At 52.0% G+C, this 27,907-nt stretch overlaps 9 protein-coding genes across 9 annotated transcripts; 6 read left to right on the plus strand and 3 right to left on the minus strand.

Moving 5' to 3' along the window:
* Positions 1-153: 153 nt before the first annotated feature.
* Positions 154-1,744, minus strand: BDW70DRAFT_168203 (pyridoxal phosphate-dependent transferase; the record flags this gene model as incomplete). Its single annotated transcript, XM_073742396.1, has 4 exons — positions 1,388-1,744; positions 966-1,312; positions 459-911; positions 154-399 (listed from the first exon to the last, which is right to left on the minus strand). Exons 1-4 carry the CDS (start codon positions 1,683-1,685, stop codon positions 154-156), a joined length of 1,344 nt encoding a protein of 447 aa, XP_073595937.1. The 5' UTR covers positions 1,686-1,744.
* Positions 1,745-4,467: 2,723 nt separating this feature from the next.
* BDW70DRAFT_150284 (Six-hairpin glycosidase-like protein) lies at positions 4,468-7,431 on the minus strand (the record flags this gene model as incomplete). Its single annotated transcript, XM_073739134.1, has 8 exons — positions 4,468-4,567; positions 4,632-5,145; positions 5,209-5,381; positions 5,490-6,087; positions 6,307-6,794; positions 7,041-7,169; positions 7,306-7,310; positions 7,363-7,431. 8 exons carry the CDS (start codon positions 7,429-7,431, stop codon positions 4,468-4,470), a joined length of 2,076 nt encoding a protein of 691 aa, XP_073595938.1.
* A 1,367-nt stretch (positions 7,432-8,798) lies between these two features.
* Positions 8,799-11,746, plus strand: BDW70DRAFT_168205 (major facilitator superfamily domain-containing protein; the record flags this gene model as incomplete). Its single annotated transcript, XM_073742397.1, has 6 exons — positions 8,799-8,853; positions 8,904-9,537; positions 9,597-9,678; positions 9,724-10,351; positions 11,039-11,091; positions 11,621-11,746. 6 exons carry the CDS (start codon positions 8,799-8,801, stop codon positions 11,744-11,746), a joined length of 1,578 nt encoding a protein of 525 aa, XP_073595939.1.
* Positions 11,747-12,268: 522 nt separating this feature from the next.
* On the plus strand, positions 12,269-13,218 carry BDW70DRAFT_136330 (WSC domain-containing protein). Its single transcript, XM_073736840.1, has 2 exons — positions 12,269-12,652; positions 12,699-13,218. Exons 1-2 carry the CDS (start codon positions 12,352-12,354, stop codon positions 13,010-13,012), a joined length of 615 nt encoding a protein of 204 aa, XP_073595940.1. The 5' UTR covers positions 12,269-12,351; the 3' UTR covers positions 13,013-13,218.
* Positions 13,219-14,330: 1,112 nt separating this feature from the next.
* On the minus strand, positions 14,331-16,516 carry BDW70DRAFT_150286 (general substrate transporter; the record flags this gene model as incomplete). The annotated part of the gene is made up of 11 exons (XM_073739135.1): positions 14,331-14,427; positions 14,491-14,580; positions 14,646-14,857; positions 14,931-15,142; positions 15,206-15,383; positions 15,439-15,588; positions 15,642-15,735; positions 15,787-15,947; positions 16,003-16,074; positions 16,127-16,266; positions 16,324-16,516. The coding sequence occupies 11 exons, from the start codon at positions 16,514-16,516 to the stop codon at positions 14,331-14,333; spliced, it is 1,599 nt and encodes a 532-aa protein (XP_073595941.1).
* Positions 16,517-17,081: 565 nt separating this feature from the next.
* On the plus strand, positions 17,082-21,541 carry BDW70DRAFT_168206 (Six-hairpin glycosidase-like protein; the record flags this gene model as incomplete). The annotated part of the gene is made up of 9 exons (XM_073742398.1): positions 17,082-17,215; positions 17,272-17,391; positions 17,447-17,694; positions 17,749-18,111; positions 18,183-18,274; positions 18,330-18,794; positions 19,015-19,044; positions 19,099-19,587; positions 19,643-21,541. 9 exons carry the CDS (start codon positions 17,082-17,084, stop codon positions 21,539-21,541), a joined length of 3,840 nt encoding a protein of 1,279 aa, XP_073595942.1.
* Positions 21,542-22,075: 534 nt separating this feature from the next.
* On the plus strand, positions 22,076-23,905 carry BDW70DRAFT_52054 (ATP-binding protein). Its single transcript, XM_073744186.1, has 2 exons — positions 22,076-23,261; positions 23,311-23,905. Exons 1-2 carry the CDS (start codon positions 22,287-22,289, stop codon positions 23,731-23,733), a joined length of 1,398 nt encoding a protein of 465 aa, XP_073595943.1. The 5' UTR covers positions 22,076-22,286; the 3' UTR covers positions 23,734-23,905.
* Positions 23,906-24,134: 229 nt separating this feature from the next.
* BDW70DRAFT_160003 (major facilitator superfamily domain-containing protein) lies at positions 24,135-25,766 on the plus strand (the record flags this gene model as incomplete). The annotated part of the gene is made up of 4 exons (XM_073740776.1): positions 24,135-24,541; positions 24,586-24,800; positions 24,876-25,052; positions 25,099-25,766. 4 exons carry the CDS (start codon positions 24,135-24,137, stop codon positions 25,764-25,766), a joined length of 1,467 nt encoding a protein of 488 aa, XP_073595944.1.
* Positions 25,767-26,488: 722 nt separating this feature from the next.
* On the plus strand, positions 26,489-27,756 carry BDW70DRAFT_160004 (uncharacterized protein; the record flags this gene model as incomplete). Its single annotated transcript, XM_073740777.1, has 4 exons — positions 26,489-26,536; positions 26,581-26,979; positions 27,029-27,487; positions 27,532-27,756. The coding sequence occupies 4 exons, from the start codon at positions 26,489-26,491 to the stop codon at positions 27,754-27,756; spliced, it is 1,131 nt and encodes a 376-aa protein (XP_073595945.1).
* Between the last annotated feature and the right edge of the window lie 151 nt (positions 27,757-27,907).

Raw genomic sequence — 27,907 nt, forward strand, 5'->3', positions numbered from 1 at the left:
GAAGCAGTCACGCCCGAGAGTAATGGACCCATCCATAAACTATTGCCCCGAAAGTGCATTCTCCTAATTTAGCCTCATTAGACATGTAATGCCTGGCCTGGACAAACAAGCCTAGCCAGTCTGTAGAGCAATGGGCATCATTCAATTAAGCCGCTACGCCCCAAAGACAGCATGGACGACGCTGTCCACCCGCTCAACAATCAACTCAATATCCTCCTTCGACACATTGTACGCCGGCGCAATTTGAATGATATCCCCATTACGACCATCTGCAACCCCACCGCCCGGGATAACCGAGATGGAATGCTCCTTTTGCAAACCTGTCAAGTGCACCTTTTGCGCTATGCCCGCTTCCGCTGGGAATGGCTCTTTAGTCGCTTTGTCTCTGACGAACTCGAGCTGTGCAGTGCTCTGTCAGTCCGATACTTTCCAGAGGTAAAGATATGAAAGATACTTACAGCCCAGAACAGTCCTCGTCCGCGAACATCGCCGACATTCCTATGCCCACCTAGGCGCTCGTTGAGAAGCCGGCCTAAATACTCGCCTTGCCGGCGAACATTATCTAACAGGCTCTCTTCCTGGATAATTTTCTGGACGGCGCAGGCTGCAGCGCATGCGATGGGGTGTCCCTGGTACGTCTGACTGTGGGTGAAACTGCCAGTTCCTTTGCTCAGAACGTCGGCCACACGACTGCCGACAAGCAGCGCGCCCACAGGGGCATATCCTGCCCCTAATCCCTTTGCAACAGTCTGCAGGTCTGGGACAACGCCTTCCTGCTCCCAAGCGTGCAGAGTACCGGTCCGCCCCATCCCAGACATCACCTCGTCCAAAACGAACAGTGCCCCGTGGCGGTCGCATACTTGTTTCATTGCCTTCAGGTATCCCGGCACTGCAGGAACACAGCCCAGTGTCTGCTTTCACTTAGTTTACTTGCAAGCGCGAATTGGTCCGAGTTGTTGACCTACCGTTCCCGACATTGTCTCCGCGATGAAAGCACAGACAGTATCAGGCCCGACCCGCTGAAACTCATTCTCCAGCTCCTCAGCCAGACGAGAGACATACTCCTCATTGTCTTCACCGTCCTTCATGTTCCGGTACGGGTAGCACGGCGAGACGTGCGATGTGCTTGCCGCCAGTATAGGCTCGAAGATCGCCCGCCGCGCCTTGTGCCCACCGGCCGTCAACGATCCCAGCGTATTCCCATGGTACGACTGCCTCCGCGCAATGAACTTTGTCCTTTGTAGTTCGGGCTCCGAGAGCTCTGTAAAATACTGCCGTGCCATTTTGAGTGCCGCTTCGATTGCCTCGGTGCCTGTCCCGGTCAGTTATCGGGCGCCTATAGTCTTAATTAAGAACATCCAGGCGGGCAGGGGGGAAAGGAACCCACCAGAGCTGACAATAAACACCTTGCTCATCGCACCCCGCGTCGACTCGGTCAGGAATGTGGCTATCTCTTCCGCAGCAGGCACGGTGAAGAACGGCGAGTAGACGTAGGCTATCTTGTCCAGCTGCGCCATGATTGCCTGCTTCACCCGGGGTTCATTATGGCCCAGACAGGCGACTGCGGCGCCACCGCTGGCATCAAATATTGTACGACCATCGCTGGTATGCAGGTAATTTCCCTGGCTGTGGATAACCTCTGGGGGGCGCGTGTCGATTTTGGTGTAGAGAACTGAGTGAGGCATGCTGTAGAATGGATACTTGTGTGTACCTCACACAGAGAGAGACGCTACCTAAACCAAAGGACAATAATCACAACAGAAGAGGCGTTCAGTCACTTTTTTCAAAATCTGTCACCCCGGGTGCGTGCTGCTGCATAAGTACTAGGCCGTCCCCGTTATCAACGCCAATCGGCGAGCAGCACAGCTTGCGGAGTAAGTCTTGGAGTAACGTCGCCGGCGATACGAGCAAATCGGCGTTGAGCCGTGTAATTACTTATCTACAGGGTATGGTCATCGGAGGACTCAGCCTCTTATTTCAGTCTATGTGCTCTGTATGCTCGTTCTTCACCAAGGTGGTATTGCTACTGCATCCGCTCTGGGCACATTCCCAGGCAGCGGCTTTCTGTTCACGCTCTTGCGCGTCGTAAATCCGGATGATGTTACATCTTGCTTAAGGCCAGTTTTTTATGATAATCGTCTGACAGGCGCACCGTTCTTGTGCTGTAGGCTGACCTGCTGTACGTCATGCGCGTGGTTATACCTGCAGTGAGTTGAATCTTAGAACAAGTACCAGACCTACATATCAAATACGCAACTGGGCCAAGGTCATTGCCCTTCTCTCTCTAATAGACCAGAAATGCCGTGCTGAGTTCGCACAGCCAGGGCGAATGAGGAGGGTGGGTGGTAAAGCATCCGGGAATGAAGGTTGCTTGACACTTATCCTGATCGCTCATAACAGGGCCATCAGGATGTGATTGGCCAAGGAGCCGTTCATCTGTGCGTAAATATTTGTTTCATGATTCCCACAGATGAATCAGTTAGCGTTGGCTTTAAAGCAAGCTAATTTCCACCTCGCCGGTTGATGAGAGCAATGGCAATAACCACTCCCAGCATAGCTGTGGCTTACCAGCTGCTGAATAAAATCTGCTCCTCTCTCTTAACCATCATACTTTTTTCATAAACTTTATATCAAAGGAAAATTGCATGTTTCTCAAACAACTGTAGTCAGAGAGCAGCCGGTTAAGTACCCGCTATCTTTATGTCTTGATGGAACTTAGTCATGTCTTGATTGTTGCTTTCTCGGTAACCGAGTAATCACTCTCCCAAAATAATTTTCGGATTTTGTTGTTTGCCGTCTGCGGAGAAGATAAAGTGCGACTGGGTGTTTCAGAGGGGCATCGGCGCCTGCTGGAGGGAAATCTGGAGGAGAAGATAACTGTGGTGTGGGAAAACGGGGACAACGAGGAGAATAGAGTGGTTGTGCTGGGCATATTTGTTTTCGTTGTATCTAGAGATGATTCGTGTGAAGAATCTGTCCAAGAGGGGAGGCAGTTTAGGGTCGAAGCACGAGACGCGCCCAGCAGAGGAGCAACTTCAGGACTTCCTATCTAATGGAACGGACGAGATATGCCGCAGTCTCACGCATACAATCTTTATAGATTATCCAGAATGGCACAGTTGGAACGATCCTGCTTGCCCTAAGACCGACGAAGTCTGGGAGGTCTTCACACCAGCGCAGATCAGTATGATTCTTTGAAGTCAACGCGAATTTTCGACAAAGTTGCAAGACAGGAGCTACCAACTTAGTCATGACAAGGAGCCAGAGAGTTATTCAGTGCTTGACGTGCTGGAAGATTCGGTTGAAAAAGTTAGAGGTAGTCATTATACACGATATAGTCAGATATTGGCAGCCGATACACCACCCGCAGCGTGCAAAATCCGCGCGATCTCGCAGTGACTAGCATATCTGGCTGCCTCTAGTGCATTACCATGTCGTCCACCCTGTGCTTTTTACGTCGACATTTCTGCCTAATAAAAGTTTGATTACTGCCTCGTGGCCCCGAACGACCATATTTCCGGCCTTGGATATTAACATCAATGCCCTGTCCAGCAATATCTGTACCATATCCGCAAGGCCGCCCAGGCACTCTGCTTGCAAAGCATTTCCATATCGGCCGCCTTGGCAATAGATATCGGCGCCCTGTTGCAATAACAGCCGAGCCGTTCGTCGATGCCCAAAAGATAAAGCTGCCTGGAGCGCGTTACCATATAGCCCACCGTGGGCATTGACATCGGCACCACTATCGAGTAATAACCTAACCACACTCTCGGTCCCAGCTATTGCTGCGGCCTGGAGAGGCAAGCCATACTCTTCCCCCTCGGTCTTGGGATCAGAGCCATGCGCCAGCAGAGCATGGACAACTTTCTTTAGCCCATGTAACGCTGCGGCCTGCAACGCATTCCCAAGCTCTCCTCCTTGAGTATGCACATCCGCCCCCTTTGCAAGGAGAAAATGGGCAATCGACTCCTGTGCTCCCGCGCAAGCTGCCTGGAGGGCAGTGCTGAATCGGCCGCAGCCTGCATTTAGCTCAGCGCCTCGATCGAGAAGGATATTCAAGACTTCTATATGACCGTTATGTGCGGAGGCGTCTACGGCGGTGTCGAAGGAACCGCATTGCGCATTGATATCTACTCCATGGTTGAGGAGCAACTCTACTACGGCGGTGTGGCCTCTAGACGATGCTTCCTGTAGGGCACTGCCACCTTGGGCATTAAAGTCGGCGTGCCGACTCATGAGCCATTGTACTGTAGTGGAATGCCCGTTCCATGATGCTGACAGGAGTGGGTAGCCGTAGAATCTGCCTTGTTTGTTGACATCGGTAGCTATAGAGGCTTGGTTGGTACTACCGATATCATGTATAGTAAGCCCATTTCTGTATCATACAGTAGTTCACAGCCAATTATCAGATATTTCTTTGTCTTTGTGCAGCGTCTTATTTAGGCACAGCTGATAAGCTAAGGTCGGCTAGAGACACTGCGATGTGCGAGCACTTCCCACCTCGAACATCCACATGGACACCGCTTTCACCACAATTTTCCGACTGGACTCGATTGTTAACCAGACACTTTGTCGCTGACATCGGAATACTAAAGATCCCCCTCGTTCCAGCCGGTGCACAAATATGCAACCTGATCTCCGTCCCGTTCTCGACTACCCAACCAGTATTGATACTCCCCCGCGGTGTCGGAACCCTCCCTTCCACCCAGGACAGGCCCATGCCAGTTATCACAGGCCGGAACGCCCATTCTATAAAACCCGGGCTGGTTGGCTGGATGCCGAGCAGATACTCGGTGAGTACATACGTTGGCGCCCCGCCCCACGGGTGGGCAAGAGAGGTAAAGAGGTCCAGGCCAGGTCGGCCGTCTGGGTATAAGTACTCCCACGATGTCCCTGTGTAGTATTCATCTTTGTCAGTCATTGCAGCCCAGAGACCATTCAGTAGCACGTCGATTGCCTCTACTGTGGCGGCATGGTATTGTTGGCTTCGAGCATGTTTGAAGAGTGCCTCGAGGAGGAAGCCCGACAGGTTCGGAGAGAGGTTCGTTGACGGGTCTGAGGCAGTATGAGAAGTCGTTTTGTATCCAATTCCCAGACGAAGATTTGATAGCGCTGCGATGGAGGAATCGGCTTGACTGGAATTTGCTGTATTAGAGAGGATTGCCCACGCTGTTCCGATAAGTGAGGATTCGTTTAGCCCAGTGAGACTGGAACTGTATGTCCCAAGGCTCTTGTTCCACAGCTGCTGGTTGACAGCAAAGGAAAGATCCGTTGCTCTCTCTTTCCATCGACTCGCGGTGTCTGGTTTTCCCATGAGCTCTGCCACCTCAGCCATACGGGTCAGGGTATATACCAGCAGAGCAGACGCAGCAGTGCCGTTGCTATCGCCCACAAAGAAGGCCCCTAATGAACCTGCTGTTGCGAGTCCCGATGCATCATCTATAAGAGGTATCATAGCTTCAACGCCAGCTTCAATTTTCTCCCAGTACTCATGAATGAATTTGATATCTGCACAGTCGAGATAATACCGCGCGAGGCTGTTAAGAAACAGCATCTGGTAGTCCAGCAGTCCGTAAGACTTGTAGACACTTGCATACTTGGCTGCATGGCCCATGCCAGGCGACATGGCGAACAAACCAGTGCTAGGGCCTGATTCTTCCTGGCGATCTAGGATGAACTCCAGCGTCCCCTTAATCAAGTCGGAACGGTTTGTGCTGGCACTAATAATGCGCTGGGTGTGCGCGAAATCACCACTCCAAACGAGCCGATCGCGTTTGGCGCCGTCGAGGCAGACGGAGGCTGGATTTGTCGAGACGCCATACTCCTCCAGGACAGATTCGTCCTTCATGGCATTGTGGTAGAGAAGAGTGCCGTTTCGCGAGTGCACGGCCACATCTTTCACGTACGCGAGCTGGTCTTGGTATGGGGCGAAACCCCATGACCCGGCGTAGGCACTTCCCGCAGAGAATTGGGCGTTAGTGACCAAGTGCAACTCGTTCAGAGGCACGTCAATGGTCGTCTCGTTGTTGATCGAGACGATATAACCCTTAGGGGTGATCTTTGTCGACATATGTAGCCACTCGCCCTCTTTAACGTCGAAGGAAAGAGGAAAGTAAGAAACACGCCCCGTAGTTAATGTCGTCTGGTTAACAATATTGAATCCATAGCCGACAGCAAGCGTACTCGGCGGCACGAGGGTCCGATTGGTATTCAGGAAGGTCGAATGTTCAGGGTACTCGCTGGTCAGCACCAAAGTGAGTCCATACCCCATCAGCGAGGTGGCAACCCTCCACCCGATCCCTCCACGTATGATTTTTGTCTTGAAGGTCATCGTGTAGTTTGCGAGCGAAGCCCCCAGAGCTGACTGCGCAGATTGCTGCCCGCGAAGAAGAACACCGTCAGGCGTGACCTCCCACGTCGTCGGCGCTGTTCCCTTTTCGATGCAAGCTTGCTGAACCGTTCGTGCACCCAGCGCCCAGATCTCATTGTATAGTGGGTTTGAGGATGCAAAGTAACCAGGTAATTGTTCTACCTCTGTCCGCTCATTGAGGGAGCGGATACCCACGCCGCAGAGACGCACAGTAGTGTCATCGTTCAGCAACCGCAGTCTCTGCCAGCGCTGCCCACCTTGCTGAAAGAATGACTCAATATGCCCGGGACGGGTGATATTGAAAGTCTCGACTCGAAAGCTATTGGCAAGTCCGTTGCTGAATGTCCAGGGCCCGTCGGCGAAGGGCTCGTCTAAGCCGCTTCTGGCCTCGGAGTACTTTGCCTCTATCTGAATTGCATCAGGGCTAGAAATTGAGGCTACATCCAGAAAGGGATACCCGCCAACTTCGGTTCTATAGTCAAATATTGCGGTTGGAGTTGAGGGCGCTAGAGTTAGACACGTTGAGTTGGAGGTGTAGTGGTGGAGATCGGGACCATTGGCGGGCTGTTGATATCTGTATGGATAGACAATTATCTCTCTGTATGCCTAGTTAGCAGGGGCCCCTACATACGCTCCTTTGGCTACCGAGTTTAGGGGCGTTTCAACATACCCATCGACAACCGCGACGCAAGCGGCCAGCAAAATGACCACGAAGCGGTACAGAGGGGACATCTTCGCTGCGCCTGCTTCCAGGGTGATTGCTCTGTGCACTTTAAGAATAACGTCGGAAATGTGGGCGCTGCTCGGCGCTGTTTGTACCGAACTAAAGCAAAGCTAAGTGGAGAGCCGACATGGTCACCGAAGAGTGGATCACTTGCAATGCCTGCTTGAGGACGATGTAATGAATAGACAACGCGAGAGGCTTTGCAAAATACCGAGTCTATTATATCTAGTGGTGTATGGGGATTTCCAGAATCTGTTCGGTCTCTAACTCGCCTCCCCTCCATTGCATCGCGGCGCTTCCAGAGCCCGTTCGCGTGGGAAATGCAGATCATCGACATTTCGTGTTTGACAGATCGGCCTCATGTGGGGGAATATTCGTGCTTGGCTGTTGATCTTCGTCTAGTCTGGGGGGGAGCAAAACGTAGCTAGACAAATCATCACCGGTACATATTTCCGAGCCTGGGGTGACTGCACCACGCTGTTATTGAATAGATAGAGGTAAATAAGCATCTCAACCTGGGTAGCACGACTCAGTCCATAGATAGCATGATTGCCTTGTACCTAAGGCGTCGGGCAAATGGTTAGGCTGTCTATCTGCTGGGCCGCAGCAAGGTCCATTGGGCCTAAATACCGATCCTTGTGGAATGAAAGTGCAAACTAGCTTCCAAAGTACGGCAGTCGTTGAATGATCTCTGCTTGGAGGTACTGTATATGGCTCTCCATTCTCCTGCCCAGCTTGACGGTCCGAAATCACAAATCATCGTTCCTGCTTATAACGCCAGACTCCTCGCAGACTGCTTATCGCAGCGGACTTCTCCAGGGACCAGGCCAGATGAGATTCCTAGCGAGCGATTCATAATTGTCTGGCTAAGGGCTGGATCAGCCCTGACGCAAGGGGGCGTAGGCATTGCAGTCCTTCCGACTGAAATGCTACTCAAGCTTTCTCATCTAGACACAGCTAAGCATTGAGCTTATAGTCTGGATCGGCCTATTAGGTTCCTATTCGCCCCTTGGTGTGTATAGAACATCCTTTTGTGGTGCTCTCGACCCCGGTTGTTGGCTGCCAACCCACTTGTTGCATACCTCTTCGCCACGTCCCTTGCTGGACCTTGGAGAATTAGATCTCGTGATCGAGCGGCGACAAAAGCCGCCTCATATTGCAGGAAATCACTCGCGAACCACTTGTCGTTCTATGCGATGCTGGGCAGATGCTATGGTCAGCTGCGGCGCCACCAGTTTGTAACCAATTATGGACCAGGACACGGGAGATCAAGGGAATGCTGCAACGCCATAACCTGCTTATGGAGCCTTTGGTCTCCTTCCAGGTATTGAATTGCAGTATAGATTCGGAGCTGTGGGTTGGTGGCCTTGCTATGAATTAGTTGAGAGAAACAGGGGACCTTGGGAGTAGGGCTGCCCCGAGTGGTACTCACGCAGCACCACCTTATTTCAAGCCGAAATGAAATGGCTAAAATTCAACAGACAAAAGAAGAACCATAAGGTCTAGGCCGGTCTAAGGTAAGGAATGTTAAGTTCGAGCGCCCAACGATCTAGAGCTAATTGAGCAAGCCCTCTAACCTTGGGACCGGCGGCGCATACATATAGACACGTCTTTCCATTCCAAATCAACCCCTAAGGACAGGTTTGAGCTAGTACCTGCAATCCGTAAGCAGTCTTATTCGGAAAGTTCAATAATTTACTGTCAATGGACATCAAAGGTCAAGTACAAGTCCTCGAGCAGGATGTCTCCCATACTCCTGGTACGTCGCCTGTTTCATCCGACCCTGCCACCATATCTGATCACTCCCAGGAACGCAAGTCTGGTTCTCCAGCGTCCAGCCTGGAACGCGCTGGTTCCTTTTTCAGCGTACATCAGATGTTGAATCGATCCCGGCCCCAGTGCCTAATGTTACCAACAATAACTCCTCCCCAAACGACCCCCTCAACTGGCCTTCCTGGAGACGCGGTGCCCTCCTTTATGCAGTCGGTATCAACAGCTTTCTAGCTGCAGCTCTTGCTCCGATTCTGGCAACAGGCTTTCCCTCTATTTCCTCTTCATTCGGCGTAGACCTGCAGAAGGTCTCCTTCACAATCGGCATCTACATGCTGGGCCTCGGTTTCGGCGCACTGATGGGATCTCCAACCGCAATGCTCTTCGGGAGACGTCTCGTTTATGTGGCTGGCTCTGCTTTGCTTATTGCCTCTTCTGCTTGGGCTGCTGCTAGTCCGTCGTATGCGAGTATTATTCTTGCTCGGTTCGTGCAGGGCTTCGCCGCAGCACCCGGCGAGTTTCTGGTCTCGGTGAGTATCTCAGAAATCTATACGCCTCAGGAGAGGGGGTTCAGATTGGGCATCTATATGCTGCTTTTGGCCGGTGGAAAGAGTCTGTCACCCTTGATTGGGGCGGGGGTCATTCAACGCTTAGGGTGGCGGTGGGTGCTGTGGTATGTCTACTCTCTTCTCGCTCGTATGATAGTGTATGCATGATTGCTGATAGTACCAGGATACTCACCATTGCGTCGGGAGCCTGCTTCAGCTGTCTATTTCTTTTTGCAAGGGAGACGTACTGGGCGAGAGACTACAAGGTACGCCCCCCACACGGCCAGTCAAACGGTACTAAGAACACGTAGGAAGACGCCATAACCCCCCAAATGCCGGGCGAACTCTACACCGAGAACCTCCGCATCTCGCCTCCGCTACGGTTCTCTCACACGCTCAGCATATGGAATGGGCGTCTCTCCTCGGCCGGCTGGCTCAGTCTCACACTGAGACCCCTGGCACTTCTCAAGTCCCCACCCCTTCTCTGGTCCGCCATGGTGTACGCCCTCTCACTGGGCTGGCTCGCCGTGCTCGCCGAGACAATAGCGCATCTGTTCCAGTCAGTAGGCGGATACGGGTTTACGCCGATTCAGGCGGGTTTGCTCTATCTCAGTCCTCTAATAGGAACGATCTTGGGCAGCGTTATCGGCGGGAAAGTATCTGATATCCTGGCTAGAGTCAAGGCATACCGCAATAACGGCGTGTACGAGCCTGAGACCCGGCTCCTGATGATGATCCCGGCAGTACTTGTGTCGACGTTAGGACTCGCCAGTTACGGCTGGAGCATTCAGCTTCGCACTCACTGGTTCATCCCAACATTCTCTTTTGGGGCGATCTACTTTGGCTGTATACTGGGGAGTACGATTGCGGTGACGTACTGTCTAGACTGCCATAAAGCCAATGCGATCGGAACACAGGTGGTCCTAAGTTTGATGAAGAGTAAGACTTCCTTGCCGGGATATACTACCCTATACGGACTGACTGGTATAGACACCCACGGGCTTTCGTTCTCTCTATTCGTTGTAGATTGGGTCAAGGCTTGCGGACCGCGCAATACCTTCTTGATCATCGCTGGGATCCATTCCGCCTTCCTATCTGCCACGATTTTGATGTACATTCATGGGAAACAGTTTCGTATGAGGATGGGGAAGCGAAGTTCCTAGCTTGCTATTTGTTTGCTTATATGAGGACATAAAATGACTCTTCTGCAGTCACATTAATTTACATTGGTTCACATTGGTTCATAGTGGTTCATATGAGTACAATATATATAGTAATCAAATACTATCTCCATTCCCTGAGAACCTAATCTATTCAAAGAAAACTGTGTAGCGAAATTCATATATCCCACGCCCTGAAACCCGTCGGCGCAACTCACCCAGGGCCGTCCGAGTCATAACTACAAGCAAAACTAAAAGTCCCATTCTCATTAGCACGTCTTTTACAGGATCAGTCCTCATATAGTCCTTCTTGGCTAGCATTGGCCGGTATCAGGGCATGATATAAAAAGACAAGTTTCATTTAGCTTATTAGCGAGTCAGCAACACGGCACTCATTTTGACACGATCCTGACGTGATTAACGTTATTCTGGGGTGCGATATCTTTCTTCTTGTGAAATTACTCAGTGGCTTTGAAACTAGAGTCTGGATCAATTTCCTTTCGTGGGCCGGTCTTCCTGGTATGGACCTGTGATAGGGATCAGTAGTAACTCCATCAGGCGAGACTAGGGCAGGATGTCTTCTTCCGGTAACAAGAGCAGCAGTGACACAACTCTAAGCGGATCAGACTCTCCGGAACTCATGAAATTGACAAAAGCGTCGATGAGTCTATGCCGTGACTCTCTCCTGTCCTTATTGCCGTACTGTCCATTTACCCCCGTTTCCTGGCATATCATACAGCTGCTCCAGATCCATGACATGCACGTTGGGAGCTCATTCAGTCAGCGATCTATCCAGCACTTCAGTCCAGCGTAAGCAGGACCATCATTTCTGATGATGCAAAACCGGGTATTCCAGTACCGGAATGGCTAATGCATATGCTAGGCGCCAGAGGCCGCTCAGAAGGAACGATTCAACCTGGCTTCACGTTCTCGACAGCCCTGATGTGAGAGTTTCGAGAAAAGAGGGACATTCAAAGCAGCTCAGCGACACAGTTTACTTTATCGGGAAGCTGTGTATGTAACCCCAATACTGACATTTCTGTTCGAGATAGGTCAGATTTTGGATAATCACAATGGATTTGCCATCAACTTCCGATTCCTCAATTGGTCGACTAGAATCAATGATGAAATTAGTATAGTCGCATTCAGTAACGGGTTTTCGTATATCTTCTGACGGATATTGCGACAAGGTCTTTCTAGTGCCCAAGGCCATCGTGTTTATCTGCAGATTTGACCGATGTCAGACACCATTTTAGGTAGTTGAGCGCATGCACAAAGGACCAACCTGCAGGATAGAAGATCAGCTTTGACAGGCTGGATAATACAAATACCGGTATCACAACCTACTACTTAATAACATGATAATAATGACCATCGTTGAGCCCTGTCATCACCGTTCTCCTTCCAGTTGTGAGCGGATGTCTAGGGTCTCGTTTCCGTTCGTCTCCAAAACAAGTAGAAACCGAAGATTATATTTTTTGCACAACGGTACCATTGGTAGTACTCGACACGAATTTGGCAGAATTAATCCAGATACAGAAATCTCACCAATAATAACTAGTGGGTCTAAATCTATATCGATCCAGGTGCTAAGCTCGCATCGAGAGATCATTGGTTACGTCCCTGAATCGCAGCCACTCCACCAAGCCCACAACTTGCTACGGCTCAGCTCCTTTTTAAAATCCTTGCGCGCTCATCTGAATCACCTCACTTCTTCTCGGTTTCTTTTCTTCTCTTTTACTTTTCTTACTTTTAAAGAATATAACAGCTCATTACGCTATGAAGCTCACTTCTAGTCTTCTGGCGGTGCTGCCATGTGCCTTCTTCGCCTCCGCTAGTCAAGAGTCCTCCTACGTCGGCTGCTTCAGCACTCCTGGCTCCTTCGAAAATCTCGGCACGTACGTTTTCCAATCGATCGGCCACTGCCTTAACCAATGCACCGAGGCCGGGTATAATATCGGGGACTATGCGGCTGTCAAGGAGACCGATTGCTATTGTGGAGACGTCGATCCGGCAAAGGACGATCTGGTCGATGACGATCAGTGTACCGCGCAGTGTCCGGGGTATGCGCCGGATGCCTGTGAGTGAGCCGGCAAAACAGCCGCTTGAGAACGCTGACAGCCTAGGTGGTGGAAGCGAGGCGTGGTCTATGTACGCCATCGGCGAGGTGACGTCGGATCTTTGGTCGAATGGGACTACGTCCAGCACGACGAGCATTTCAAAGGGTGAGACAACTGCTGCATCATCTGCCACTTCTTCTCCGACTGGGACCTCTACGTCCACATCGACGGTGGAGCATGAATCTACGTCTGGGACTGCCTCCGCTTCCTCGTCGTCTCCAGCGAGCGTCTCAAGCACGTCGGCTTCAGCTTCGACCAGTATTGAACCGACCCCGACTGGAAATAGTGCCAGTCGCCGCTACAGCTTCTTCTTCTTGTAGGAAAGTGGTTAGGTCAGGCATCTAGCTGTGCGAGTTGAGAGCAAGCGGGTTTTGAACGAGTTATGGCCGAGGATGCATGCGACGTAAAGGCAAAAACCTGGACCCTTACAGTGGCCAAAGACGGTCACTTACAAGATATCTAGACATCGCGCTGCGAGTATCTGACAGCTGGACTTTGATTGAATACTAAAAAATATCTGGTTGCGGATCAGCTATAGAGTCGTATGCCTCCTAACTCACCAAGGCCAGTTGTGATGAAATGCTTCGTTAATCCAACCCCTCGCCGGATCTACACGATAGATTCGTAATCACGTAGCAGGGTTGCAGCAAGCTTGCTGATTCTAAAGTGCGACAGGTTCCGTCCGGGGCATTTTTTGTGGCCTGTTCCCACTGTGGACATTGGGTTAGTACTCGGTGGTCAAGAATGCCTAGTCGGCCGGTACATACATGCAAAAGAATAGACTGGCGAAGCGGTAGTCCGGGATGCTGAAGATCTCGTGCCAGCGCCCCTTAGGGACCTTTGCGTGCAGAGGCTGTTATTCCAGCGACAAGGTGCGAGACGCTGATTTCTTGCACTATGCGGCCAGAGATCCTGCAGCTTGTCTTAACATTGGAAGCCTTTTTCTTTCTGTTTCCTTCCTTTTTTCTTTTCTAGGATAAATACCCAAGCGAGCCATGAGCCCGGGGTATCATGTAGTGTGCTCAGGTGTCGTCTTTCGATAACTGTGGAGATGATCAAAGAGACTACTAAAGGCCACGCGAGGGCTAATTTGTCTGACAAAATTATGCCGTGAGTTCATAAGGTTATTCAATGGATGAACTTGCAAAATACGGTGATCCCCAGCAGTAGTTCTACAAGAACGACACTGCCAGGGGGGTGCCGTGTCCGGGGGAATAAGCAGATCAAATCTCCCCTTGGGTAAGGCCAGTATCCAATGGAACAGCGATTATTTATCACTTCTGCAGGATTGGCGTGCTACCGAGGATAGAGTCGATCCGGCTTCCTGCAGTTAGCTCGCTAGTTACTTGGCTGACACCAGTTGGATCTATCTCGCCGAGATCTATGTACGATAAACATTGCTCTAAGCGCTATCTCAAACTACACGTGATAGAAGCCATTGTCCTAGAACTATGACACATGAAATCAAAGTGACTTTGTTGCTTGATGTACTGCAAGTCAGTCTATCGAACCCTATCTGGAAACAGCCCAGCAACTACAACAGCCAAATTTCTACTGCCAATGACTCTCAATTCGGTGAACGAGTCTCTGCACTGCCAGCTAAACCACTACTAAACCTATTACTCCCTCAAACATATCTTATACCGTTCCATCCCCTTTCTCCTGCCCAGCCGCATTGATCTGCACATCAGTCACGTACTTATCGAACTTGCGCAGATTAACTTTCTTCTCAAACCTGCAAATCCAATATTAGTTAGTTTTCAACACAGAGTTATCGAACAGGATGAGGTAGCCATACAGCTCGTCAATCTCCGCCGGCGTCCGTCTGGTGACCTCAGGCAGAATAAACCACGCGATAACGACGGAAATCGATCCGGTAGCGGCGAAGCTGTATTAACCATTAGCATATTTCGCCTCTACTGCGATTACCGTAACAATAGACGGGATATGTACAAGAAACCAGTCCTAACCCCCCATTGCGTGGCTTCACCGTTGATCATCTGGGGGGTACAGAAGCTAAACAGGATAGCGACCATATTCGACAGCGCCAGTGAGAAAGCTGCTGTTTGAGCGCGCAGCCGCTGAGAAGGAATCTCCGCTGCGTAGGCATACCCGATTGCGGACGCACCGGTTGTCGAAAAGGTGGCGAGGCAAGCGAAGAAAATCTGCGCGGAGATTCAGTATTGATATACGTCCAGGACGCAGGGAAAGGGTATCAAGGAAGGAGGAAGTATGTACAAGCAAAGAGCTTAACGAGCTCTTGGTATAATCAAAACACCCCACTATCCCCAGCGCCAGGACAGAAAGAACCGTGACGCCGTAGGGATACACCGTCAACGGTCTCCGGCCGAATCGATCCGTGAGCGTGCTGGTCACGATCATCGAGATAATTTGCACGCATGAGAGGATGAGTGTGACGAGGAAGGGGTCCGAGTTGCCAGCGTATTGGACTACCCTCTATGTTATCAACCGTCTCCATCTTCGGTCCGAGGGTAAAGGTAAAGAGCACGTACAAAAATAAGTGACATTGCTGTTAAACACTGACAATCCCACAAACTGCTGCGTGATCTTGGGCCAACCGGCGATAATAAACCGAAGGAGATTCCGGCCTTGGAAGACTGCCCATCTACCTTGCTGTTTGTCTCGGGCAGCGATGTTGCGTTCTGTGGCGATTGTAGCGGTCATTATCCCCTGTTTGCCCATTAGCATAGACTGGTCGGTTGTAAAGGTCAAGGGAAATCCAGACGATCTGCTCTTGAACATCATAGCCCTGCACACGCCCATTGCAGAGACGGAGCACTTTCGACGCCCTCTCATGGCGGTCCTTTCCAACGAGCCACCAGGGGGACTCAGGGAGGAGGACGAAGATGATGCCAGCGAGACCGACCATTGCCCACTACACAGGTTAACTAAATACATATCTGTGCCAGAATCAAATCAGCGACTCACCTGTGTGTAAATCGGTGTCCGGAAATTATAAGGATCAGAGGCGTTCAGACGGTCTAGGGCAACGGAGGCGAAGAGCTGGCCGATGACGAACCAGCTGCCAACCAGTCAGCTTGAGTCCTACTGAAGATAGAAAGAGGGCACTGACAAGCTATAGGCGTTGATGAGGAACCCTCTTAGCTGTGTCGGCGAAAGCTCCGAAATGTATAGAGGCATGGTTGATTGCAGCATGCCGACACCCATTCCCGAGAAAAGCTTCGCGACAAGCCAGTGAGCCCAGTGAGTTGTAACAGATTCAATGCAGACACTCTATCATTCGGTCCTTGTCAGCTTGGTAAAAAGCAGAGTGTGTATAAGGACGTACTATCACAAAGGCGAGGAATATGATATAAAGAGCGACCTTGCGTCCGTATCGATCGGCTGCATACTGCAGCAGCTGCACCAGTGTATTAGTGTCTATCTAAGGAGTAATGGAGTAGAGAGCGTACAATCTGCCCAACAGTCTGTCCAGCCGACTGGATCCCACTCCAAGCCGAGATGTACTTTCCCTCAATGATCGATGTTTCCGGGTTGGTCATTTGTCGGATGAAACCCTTATTGGAGACGATCCCGCCGTTCAGGTTGATCTCTGCGTCGAGCCAGCATCAGCATCGTTTCTATGAACATATGGAGATTCGTGTCGTACGGTATCCGTCGAGCGACGCACTGAAGGCAGCCACCATGGCAATCGTGGTCACCACCTTATATCTCCGCAGACTCTCCCAGATACTGAGATTGTCAAGCTCCGACCGCATGAGCGGCTGTCCCTTGCTGTTGGCCTCATCCTTGTCGACCGTGGTGGTTTCTTCCAGCCTCTCAGTCCCTACCTTCTCGGCCATGACGACTCTCGAATACAGAAGACTTTCCTTGGCTACTAGCAGCACAAAATCAATGAGACAATATCAAGGCGCCCCTGTTCAACTGACAAGGAATCGAAAACACCTCCAAAAACAGCCTGATCAGCTGTCATACCCCGCAATCATATATCCTGCACAGGCACAACAATACCCCGGACATGCCCACCGGAATTATCCCCATGGAGGCCCCCTAGTATCTGCAATTAGTATGGTCTCATAGCCAATGGGATGATCCCAGCCAAGTGCGCTTATACAACACAAGCTTCTAACTGGCGGAATTCGGTTATCCCCCCAGCCCCTCACTGACCATCGTTGACCCCGCTGGGCAATATACCGAGATTTATATGGCCGGATCAGCGCTTACTGCACTATCTAGTGCGTCATCCTTCCAGCTTCCCCGAGGAGTTTTCGTCCAATGGTAGGCGACAAACAGGCCATGGGTGCGGAGAGAGGGCGGCAAAGAGCAGTATTTAACCCTAATAACTGATAAGGAGGCACACTGTGGTTGCCGCTCTAGAGTTTAGATCGACTCCAATCAATAGCAACAATGGCCTCTCGATTCTCTGTCGCATGGTTCCTGAGCCATACCGCGTTCGGTGTAATGGCCCTGACGTTCAATGTGCCCTCGACGCCGCCAGCGAATGCTAGTAACCAGCTCTCTGCAGCCCCGGTGGGAGTTTCGTGAGTCCTAGCACGTCTCTCCAGCAGGATTACTTTACCAATCAGGTTCTCTCTAGACTGGAGTTCTTCACCTTCCCCGGGTACTTCAACGACGTCCCCGCGACGACGACTTGCCTGGAGAACCTGAAGGACTTGACGGGGACATGGCCGCCCATGAGGATCGGGGGGACTACACAGTACGTGCTACCGCGACTAAACTCCTCCACCTGGCAGTCCACTCATCAGGGGCAGAGACCGCGCCACATACGACGCAGCCTCCAGCGAAGCAGTCACCTACTCCGTCGACGATCCTGCTGACGCGCCATTGTCACTCACATACGGCCCGTCGTTCATCACCCTGGCATCGGAGTATAGTGGAAGCGTGGTCTTAGGCTTGAACCGCCGGCTGAATGACATCGAGAACACGATCAGCGCCGCGAGTAGGGCAGTCAGCGAGATGGGCAATCTGCAGGCTATCGAATTGGGAAATGAGCCGAATTGTCTGTACTCCCGTCGACGGAGGCTAGAGGATCAGAGGTACTGATGGTCAACAGTCTTCACGGACGATGATCCCATAGCGAACGGGGCTTCCTGGACGGCATCGGCAGACTATGCTTCCCAGATCTCCTGGCAAGACGCCGTGTGCGGCAACCTCTCGGTGACCGATCTCATCTCGGCTGGTGTATACTTTGGGACCTCGCCCATGAGCATCCAGGAGTTGTCGCAGGAAGAGGGAGAGGCAAATGTGTACGTGAAGGAATACTCCTCCCATAATTATCCCCAGTCGCAGAGTACAGCAGATTTGGCTGCGCTCATGAGCCACAGCGGGATCGCAGCGCAGATTGCCGGGTTTAGGGGTGAGGTTGAGGCTGCGAATGCTGTTGGCAAAGCGCACGTATTTGGGGAGACCAATTCGGGTGCGTGCATCCCAAGCATTACTATTTCATTTTATATAATTTCAGTGGCCTAACAGTATATTCTGCATCAGCTACACAAGGCGGCGGGGGCATCAGTCCAACCTTTGGGGCGGCGCTGTGGATTGTAGACTATGTGATGCAGCTGGTCACCATGGGCACGGAGGTACATCTCACATCCACCAGAAGCTGTTGTCATTCACAATACTAAGTGACTGCAGGCGCTGTACTTCCACCAAGGCACCATCGGCAACTGCCAGTACTGCTGGTGGGGACGATACACGACTGGTGCCCCCTACTACGGGGCGTACTTTGCGACCATGGCACTGGCGCAAGCCGACCATATCGCGGCCGTGGACGACCAGAGCACTTCCTATGCAGCGTACGCTATCTACAAAGACGGCGCTCCTGTAAAATTTTTGCTGTATAACTCCGAGTACTATACCAGCGGGACGCGTCCGAGCCAGACATATACGTTGACTGGATTGACTTCGGCTGCGGTGACTGCGAAGAGGTTAACGGCACCATACTCGACGTCTCGGGTGGATCGGGGAGAGTCTCCAACGGTTGCTGGGCAGACTTTTGGTAATGGGGATTGTGTATTAGAGGGGGACGAGGTCCTTGAGACCGCTACTGTGCAAGGGGGGCAGGCCAGTTTCACCGTCAGTGCTTCAGAGGCCCTGTTGGTATATTTGTAGGATGAAATGCAGTTCTATACATAACCATAAAGGGGAATGTCATGACAGTATTGCGGAGAGAAAATGGGCAGCACACAATGTACAAGTATCGGCATAAAGCATACCGAGGCTACGACCCCGCAATCAGGGGTGGTGAGGGGAAGAATATATATGCCAGTAGGGCCTTGCCACTGGCGATCTGCTGTCACTGATTCTTGAGCCAGACAAGATGCAGCGAGTATCCCCCGATGAACAGAGAGTATCCATTCCATCCCTTTGGTTCCCGTCACAGACGTCTAATGGAACAACCTAGATCATCAACGCCCTCCAATCCAATTGGATCTGGGTTCCCAACTGGATCGATTCTCCGCCAGCGAATAAAAACACTGCCGGTCGAATCGTGCGCTTCAACAGGCGCTTCTCCCTCTCCTCACCACCGGCAAGGGCTCTCCTCCATATCTCAGCAGATACGCGGTACAAACTCTTCGTGAATGGGGAGCGCGTGGCTGTCGGACCGACGCGGTCAAGTCCCTGGATCTGGTACTATGACACGATCGACATAGCGCCCTATCTGCGACAAGGAAAGAATACAGTGCAATTCGATGTGCTTCGCTATTTCTTCGTGACGAGAGCTGCAATGCCTTTTCAGCGGACCGCGTTGCCGGGATTGACGGTTGTCGGCGCTGTTGAGACAGACAATGAAGCTGTTGAGCTCGATACGGCAAGGACCGAGGCTTGGGAAGCGCAGGTCGATAAGAGTAGACTGTTTCCTACGGGGCTGGTGGACGATCCGTTTCTTCATGTACAGTTTCCCAGTTCTTTAGTTGTCGTTTACCCCGGTATACTGACCCCGGCAGATCAACGAGCGCGTCGCGCCAGTCGAGCTGTCCGCGCCGATAACCCCGACTCTGCACGGCATCAGGACATTGAATGGAGAGCTAGCACCATGGAGGCTACGTCCACGGCTGATCCCAATGCACGAGGAGAGCAGTGTTGCGGTGGACACCATCCGTTCATGCAGCAGCATACTTGCTGAGGAGGAATGGCTGGCCGGCCTCAGTCAGAGCGAGAAGCCCCTGCTTCTGCCAGCAGGCTCGTCACACGCCCTCGACCTGCAGGCAGCGGTGCACTCAACGGCCTTTCTCCGCTGGACTTTCAAATCCACGGGCAGAGCGTCCTCCATCCGCTTAAAGGCCACATACTCTGAAGGCTACGAGCTAAACCCACGCGCATACCCATTTTTTCGGACAAAGGACGACCGCGTCGATGCAGAAAATGGCCACTTAATCGGTCCTTATGATGAGATCCAGCTGGATATCCCAGCTTACGGGGAAACTACCACATACGAACCATTCTGGTTTCGCACTTTCCGCCTCCTCCGCGTTGAGATTACAGTTGGATCCGAACCGGTTGCTCTGGAATCCTTGATAGCAAGACAGGTAAACTACCCGTTAGCCGTCAAGGCGACTTTCGCCAACCCCAGCGACCCGGATAGCGCTCGAATCTGGGATGTCTCGATCCGCACGATGCGCAACTGCATGTTCGACGGGTACGCCGACTGTCCGTTCTATGAACAGCTGCAGTACTCGGGCGACAGTCGTTCCGTGGGCTTGTTCCACTACTACCTCTCCGGTGACGACAGACTCATGCGGCAGGCGATCACAAACTATGCAGCGTCGATAACATCTGAGGGGCTCACGCAGTCTCGGTTCCCCTCGCACGTCCCCCAAATTATAGCCGGCTTCTCTCTGTACTGGATCCTGCAAGTCGCGGACCATTTCCTCTTCTTTGGGGACAGAGCGTACACGCGTTCGTTCCTACCGAGGATCGACGGGGTTCTCGAGTTCTTTGAGAGCCATATAGATCAGCTTGGTCTCGTCAGCGGTCTTCCCGAAGATGTATGGCAGTACGTCGATTGGGTCACTACCTGGGGTGCAACAGACGAGCACCCAGATAAGGGGGTGCCAACTTCCGGCAGAAGATCAAATCGGCATACGTATTTCAGTCTTCTATACGCATACGTCCTACAGAGAACAGCACAGTTAGTCCGGGATCTCGGGAGACTCGGGTACGCGGCGGAGTATGAGGCGCGCGCGGTCTCGTTGCAGACGGCAGTCCGGCGCCACTGCTACGACGGGCATTATTTTACAGACTCCACGGCCGATCTAGCAGGCGACGATGCATACTCGCAGCACACTCAAGTGTTTGCCATTCTCTCCGGGGCTGCTCTACCAGACGACTGCTCCCGACTGCTCAAGCAGTCGTTCGCGGACCAACGGTTCTCCAGATGCAGCTACATGATGCGCTTCTACGCGCTGCGTGCCTTCTCCGCAGCCGGAGACGATATGTACGAATCCTTTTGGAGGAAAGAGGCCTGGAAGCCGTACCGCAAGATGCTGGCGCAGAATCTCACTACGTGGGAAGAGGACGACGTCCGCCAGCGCTCGGACTGCCATGCGTGGGGGAGCGTGCCGATTTACGAGTACTGTGCCGAGCTGGTCGGTCTAACGCCCGTCAAGCCTGGGTGTGCGAAGATCCGCTTCAAGCCTAGATTGAGGCTGAGTAACAGTGTCTTTGCCAAGGTAGCCTTGGGCAAAGATAATCTTGCAAGTGTCGAGTGGGAGGCAGCCGGTGATCAAGAGAGGAGGGTCCATCTGAAGCTGGAGAGGCCGGTAGAGGTCCTCAGTCAACTGCCTGGTGGTGAAGAGGTCGACCATGGGTTGGTTGGTTTCTTGAGTCTGGTTTGGCGTGGATGATAAAGGTAAAGCAGAGAGGCTGCTGAAGGCGTTTATCTATAGCATAGAACTGATTACACGCTAGCTAGCGACTGGGGTTTTCAACCGTTTTAGCGTACTCAGCCTTAGACGAGTGTCTTAAGGCGTCGAATGGCATCATTTACCCGGCTTATCCGCAAGATAGAAAAATATAATATTTGTTATGGTTGGGATCTCCTCTATTATACACGGTAGTGTCCCTATGGGCAGAAGTATATCCCTATCCATACCTACTCCCTTTCAATAACATTCACCCAGAGTCTGCGCCAGACCGGTAAACCAGACCCGCCCTCCAGCCGTGACAATATTCCGAGTCCATCTTCATAGATTTATGCTTGATTTCACTTGAGATCATACCGCCATTGCCCTCCCTCTCTCCGCTCCCTCCTGCATAGGGTTCCTCTCAACCGTTTCTTGGCGCCAAGCCTTGTCTTTGTGACAAGGCAGCACTTTTTCTCTGTCTTCTTGCGACCGTGAGGATGCCGCGAATACGCGTCGACAGATACGGTAGTAATACCTCCTCTCGCTCTTAAGAATTCTAAAGATTGACTAGAGTCCAGGAATCTGGTTCCGCCTATTCAAGGGCAGACCGCTCCGATCATCAGTATCGTGGCGCGCCAATCTCCCTCCCCGCTGTCACCGCGGGCGAACGCGCCTGCCAGAAGAGGAGCCCGGCATCGTGCGCAAATTCCTTGAGAATGGAGCGACCACAATCGCCGCGTTGCTTATGCTCGGTGTAGCAGGCTACTCGTACCACGTCTTCTACAAATGGCTGGTCCTGCGGAAGATCGACAATGCCTTCTCGCCTGGCTTCTCGTCGCTGGAGCTTGCGGCCCTCGCGCAGCACGGGTACACCCTCGAGGAAGGGATTGACAGTGACGACGAGACCAAGTTCCGGGTGACGAGGCCGGAGCAGGCACTGATCGATAATATTGTCAGTGGAAAGGTGAAGGGACATTACTACTTACTCTTCGGCGAGAAGGGGACGGGTAAGACAAGCATGCTTCTGGAGAGCATGCAAAAGGTCCATGGGGACGGAGTGGGGATGCTGGAAGCACATGGCGATATTGAGGTATTCAGGCTGAGGCTGGGCAAAGCGATTGACTACGAGTACCATGAGGACTATATCGGTGGGATGTTTAGTATCCGAGGTCCGCGTGATTCGACGCCATTGCTGGATATCGAACGTGCGCTGAACAAGCTGGAGAAGGTGGCGCTGCGTCGGAAGGAGAGCGATCGACCGCTGATCTTGATGATCAATAATCTGCACTATCTGCCGGACAGTCCTGAAGGGCAGCAGCTCATAGACCTGCTCCAGCAGCGCGCAGAAATGTGGGCTGCTAGCGGACTCGTGACCGTCGTTTTTACCAGTGACCAGTACCGCACGACTGAGATGCTGAGACTCCATGCGACGCGGATGCGTGTCCTCAACATCCAGGACATCCCCAAGGACCTGGCTATGAAGTCGCTCAGAGCGTTTAGGCGGAACGCTTTCCGCGAGGACGTGCCCGCTAGCATGCTGGACCAGGTCTATAGTCTGGTCGGAGGGCGCCTGATCCACCTGGACCAGGTCGCCCGGTCCCAGGACATGCTCAAGACCTGTCACGCCATTTGTGAGAAAGAGAAGCGCTGGCTGCTGTGTAAATGCTGGATTCTGGGAGCCGAGATGGACGACAAGGCCGAGGATCAGCAGGATCTCTCGGTAAGTTCCCCCCGCGATATCAGGAGTAACACCGGCTAACAAGGAATAGTCCGGCGCAATGCTCCTCGGCAAGACGCTCGTCGAGCTGGAAAAGGCCAAAGACCGAACGCATTACATCTCTGGACTACCGGGCATCGCCCTGCACAAGGCGCAAGAGCTCATGACCCGAGCCGATCTGATCAAGAAGCTGGATGAGATGAACATCATCGCGATTGACGCCGACGCCATTGTAAGGGCGGATTCGGTGCCAATGCAGAACGCCTTTCGCTCGGTCTGCAGTGACCCTGAATTTGAGGAGCATCTGGCGGCGACGCTTGAGCGACTGGATGAGCTGGAAGGACTCGGGAGGACGACAGAGCTGCGGTTGAAGGACTTTATGGATGACGAGTATGAGATCAAGGTACAGCGGAGGGGAGAGGAAACGTTTTTGTCTGTGCAAAAGAAGCAAAAGGAGCCAAAGACAAAAGAGTAGACGAAAATCCAAGTACATACCTGCCTCTGTGCTCAACTGGTGGCCGCTTCTATTCTCTCTTATACTCTTGGTGTCAGATTCTTTGTATATCTTGTTGCCGTCTAGGAGAGCGCGTTGGTTGACTTGCTGTAGGGATACATTCATGAAAGAAGTTTATTTCTATACAGAAACCAAGAACCTACTTTTTGCGCGCAAAGGGTCCTCCACGGTTTGAAATTCTAGACCCTGAAGCTCTGCCGATGATACAAGGAACTTTAATCGGCATGACGCTTATCGGGTCTCGATCACACAATCCGGTCACACAGGCTGAACCCCGATTTCGCCATTTTCACATTCGATTTCCCAGTCCGTCTCCAACTGAGATCCCCCCCGCCTTGACTTCTATCGACTCTCAACAAACAATGGCGTCCATTCGCACAAAGGTGGCCATTTGGCTCTGGGGCTCTGACGGCAAAGATCGCGCCTTGCTGGTGAAACTGGACACTACATTACTGCCGTATTTCTCCTTGATCTGGTTTCTTTTCGGCGTCACTAGAGCCAGCTACTCCTCGGCATATATCAGTGGAATGAAGGAAGCCCTCAACTTTCACGGAAAAGATTACAACTACATGAGCACCGCCTACCTGGTCACCTACGCTGTATGCCAGGTACCCGGGACCAGTCTTCTGACTCTGGTGCGGCCGAAACATGTCTTCGTTCCGGCAAACGTTACCTGGAGTGTCCTTACAATGGTCACGTTTCGGATGACCCACGCCTGGCAGGTCATTCTATTGAATGCTATCGAAGGGGCGTTTTCAGCGATTGCATAGTAGGTCTGGTCTTGTTGGCTCGGGCTGTGGCTGACCCCGATAGTGTCGGAGCCCTGTTCACCCTGGGTTCCTGGTATAAGCGATCTGAACTGGGGACCAGAAACGCCATCTTCTGCATCTTTGGCCATCTCGGGTCTATGGCTGGTGGCTGGATTCAAGCAGGACTGTTGGAAAGTCTGGCAGGCAAGGGTGGCCTTCCTGCATGGAAATGGATCTTCATCATTGTCTCGGTCATGACTTTGCCTGTCGCGTTATTCGGTACCCCTCCCTTCAAAAAAAAAAAAAAAATAAAAATAAAAATAAAAAGAGCCTAGGCTTATTCAGGCAATGCAGGCTGGTTCTTCATCCCCGATTTGCCTGTCCATCAAACGGCGTGGTATCTGAACGCGGAGGAGAAGGAGCATGCGGCCGCTCGACTCGGCTCTCCCAGCAAGCAGTCGTGGGACCTGACGGTCTTCAAGCGGGTTCTCTGGAGCTGGCAGTTCTATCTCTTGCCGCTTATCTTCATGCGTTAGTCCCCTTGACTATTTGAGACGTTCCACCTTAACAATTCCAGTATACTCGCTCTGCGTCCAAAGCCTTTCCAACAACGTCATGCCGCTGTGGATGGCCTCGCGCGGATACACAACCGTGCAACAGAACAACTACCCAACCGCAATCTATGCCACAGCCATAGTAGGAACTATCTTCTACGCCATCGTCTCTGACAAACTGCGTTCGCGGTGGGAAGTCTCTGTTGCCATTGGCCTAACCTTTGTCATTGGCTCCGCCATCCTTGTCTCTGACCCCCCAACAGCAGGCTACTTCTTCGCCTTCTACCTGCTCGGCACCACGTACGCGCCGCAGGCGGTATGGTATGGCTGGCTGGCCGACGTGACCGGCCATGACGTGCAGCTGCGCGCCATCGCGACGGGGTTCATGAACTCGTTTGATTTTGCCTTTGTCACTTGGTGGCCATTGATTTTCTACCGTGTCACAGATGCACCGGACTATCGAAGAGGTTATATCGCTAGCTTGGTTACTGGGGCCTTGACGCTGCCATTTATAGGGTTGATTGCATATCTGGAGATGAGGGATAGGAAAACGGGCGTTATCGGGAGGGGAGCCGTGGATGAGGACAGGCTTGCGGACGGGGATATTGATGCCTTTGTCTCACAAAGTGGGCATACATTTCGAACAGAGCCCTCGAAGACCAGCCCCGCACAAGACGCTGTTGCTGTGTGATCATCGGAGGATGGTTGAGCTCTGGCCGCTATACCCCAGAACTGCCAGCATCACCTAGAAATACCTAAAAAATCTACAAGCCTGCGCTCTTCGAGGACTCGCAGTACCCTCCTTCCTTGCTTATTTGAGCATGATGCTTGTGTATGAGGCTTCTAATAAATTCGATTGTAGCGCTGAATTCGTCCGCGCATTCTTCTACCCAATTGTTCCATGGCACATGAAGAGAGAAAGCCTGCAGTTTAGTTGAGGTATATATCCACTGAGCGTGGTATAGCTCTGGGGACAGACATCTGGCTATATAACAAAGACGCTCAAATCACCGACCACAGGCGTCGTCCTCCAAGATATCACTCACGAAAAGGCCCTGCACGTTATGGTTACCATTTTTCAAACTCGGAATAACAGCTCTGGCAATGGTGTTGTACTATCTCGGCCTGCCCATTGTCGAGCTTAAAACCCTTCATCGTGCTGTTGCGACGAATCAGCTGGCGTAGGCAGAGAGGGGCGAGATAGAACAGCCCACACGGTATAAAATGAAATGGTTGAAACAGAAGAAAGAACTGGGACTAGCAAAAGATGAAGACCAATGAGAAATAATAAGAATGTTCTTGCCTACTTCTGTATCTGCTACTCTCCTGAAGTGGCCAACTGAGTTGTTTTCGAACGTGCTACAGTGCTTTCCTGCACCACGAACTTCCCGCCGCGAGTCAGAGTGGTTCGACATGGACAGCGCAGTCGAGCGAGAGGGCAGCACTATGGATGGCCTCGAAGTATGTCTTTATCTGATTATTTCTGGCCTTAGCTAACGTTATAGGTTGTCCGTGCTTGGATCACTATCAATCCTGATTTCCCTCCAGAGAATGTCGTCTGGCACCACAGCGTTGACGACGTCGTCAAAGCTATAATAACTCTGCCATGCCATCGTGGAAGCGAAGAGATGGTGGAACTTATCGTGCCCGATTCTGATGCGGCAAAGGTTCGCCGTCGATTCAACATTGAAATGACTCTGCCACTGGGCAGTAGAGACCCCATGGTCCTCTCCCAGAAGCCAGAAGTCTTAGCTTTCCAGAAATTGGAGGCAGGTCAAAAGCTTCGTGAGACATATCTTGCTTGTCAAGCGAAAGGCAACATCGACGACCAAGCCCGCACCTGGCTCCACCGACGACTCCAATGGGTATCCAATGAGCTAAGTACGCTTCTAAATAGTATCCAGGTATGTCCCGTCTCCGACTCTTGCACCGACTACTAACGTATAATCTAAGACCGTGCGGGCATGGAAGACCATTTACCAGGGACCCCTAATGCGAGATGCCAAAAACAAGGGTGTGGAAGATCTGATCCTCGCAGAGGTTCATCTTGAAGATCCCTGCAATGCGTACGCTTTAGCGTCTGCCAGTTATCGCCCGAATGGTGCTATCCAAGTCGACTTGGTCGTTCAACAGGGCGACGTTGCAGCTGTTTGCCCCGCATACCCGCCGGTGAACTTCTCTCCGTTCAGCGACGGCGATCCCTTAGTCTTCTCATACCCATGTGGAGATAATAGCACGAAAAGAGCTCTGGCCTTGAGCGAAGTCCTTTTCAGATATCGCAGAGTACACGGGATCCGAGGGTCCCAGGTCCAGGAACAGGCACGCATGGAGAATCACGACCTTATCAGCTACTGGTTCAGTAAGTGCATAGAGAAAATTGAAGGTTATGTTAAAGAAACCCATGGTTGTGAGGTAAGATTATGCTGGATTTTGTCCTACAGGTGCTGACATCGCAGACCAAACTTGTTTGGTGTCGCAATCATCAAGAGCAGCCCATGACCGATGTTCGATTGAAAGGCCTTCACGATGCGGTTATAGCAGCAGTCCCTCTTCAAGAACCCAAGTACCGACAGGTTACCAGTCCAGCAAACCCCGACTTCACTCACGCCGAATGCTTTGACCATGGAAGGGTCCTTAATCCACTTGGGGGACAATGGGTATCGACCGCCATCATTTCTTGACCAAGGTGGCTTTGAGAGCATGTACTACTCAACCGTGACTAACTACGGCCACGTTGACGCCGAGTCTTCCCAATGGCTTCCGGTACCCGCGGCTATGGCAGCCAACATGAGCTCCGAGGGGGTTGCAGCGTTACCAGAGGGACTTCCGGTT

This window comes from Aspergillus foveolatus (genome assembly GCF_047715535.1).
Source record: "Aspergillus foveolatus strain CBS 279.81 unplaced genomic scaffold BDW70scaffold_24, whole genome shotgun sequence".
NCBI classification, from domain to species: Eukaryota; Fungi; Ascomycota; class Eurotiomycetes; order Eurotiales; family Aspergillaceae; genus Aspergillus; species Aspergillus foveolatus.

What these genes read in the sequence shown, in the direction of transcription:
- BDW70DRAFT_52054 (XM_073744186.1), top strand. Translation starts at nt 22,287, where the DNA reads ATGCTCGGTGTAGCAGGCTACTCGTACCACGTCTTCTACAAATGGCTG. An exon ending in AGGATCAGCAGGATCTCTCG is followed by an intron (nt 23,262 to 23,310) that starts GTAAGTTCCCCC and finishes AACAAGGAATAG; the next exon opens with TCCGGCGCAATGCTCCTCGG.
- BDW70DRAFT_136330 (XM_073736840.1), top strand. Translation starts at nt 12,352, where the DNA reads ATGAAGCTCACTTCTAGTCTTCTGGCGGTGCTGCCATGTGCCTTCTTC. An exon ending in GGGGTATGCGCCGGATGCCT is followed by an intron (nt 12,653 to 12,698) that starts GTGAGTGAGCCG and finishes CTGACAGCCTAG; the next exon opens with GTGGTGGAAGCGAGGCGTGG.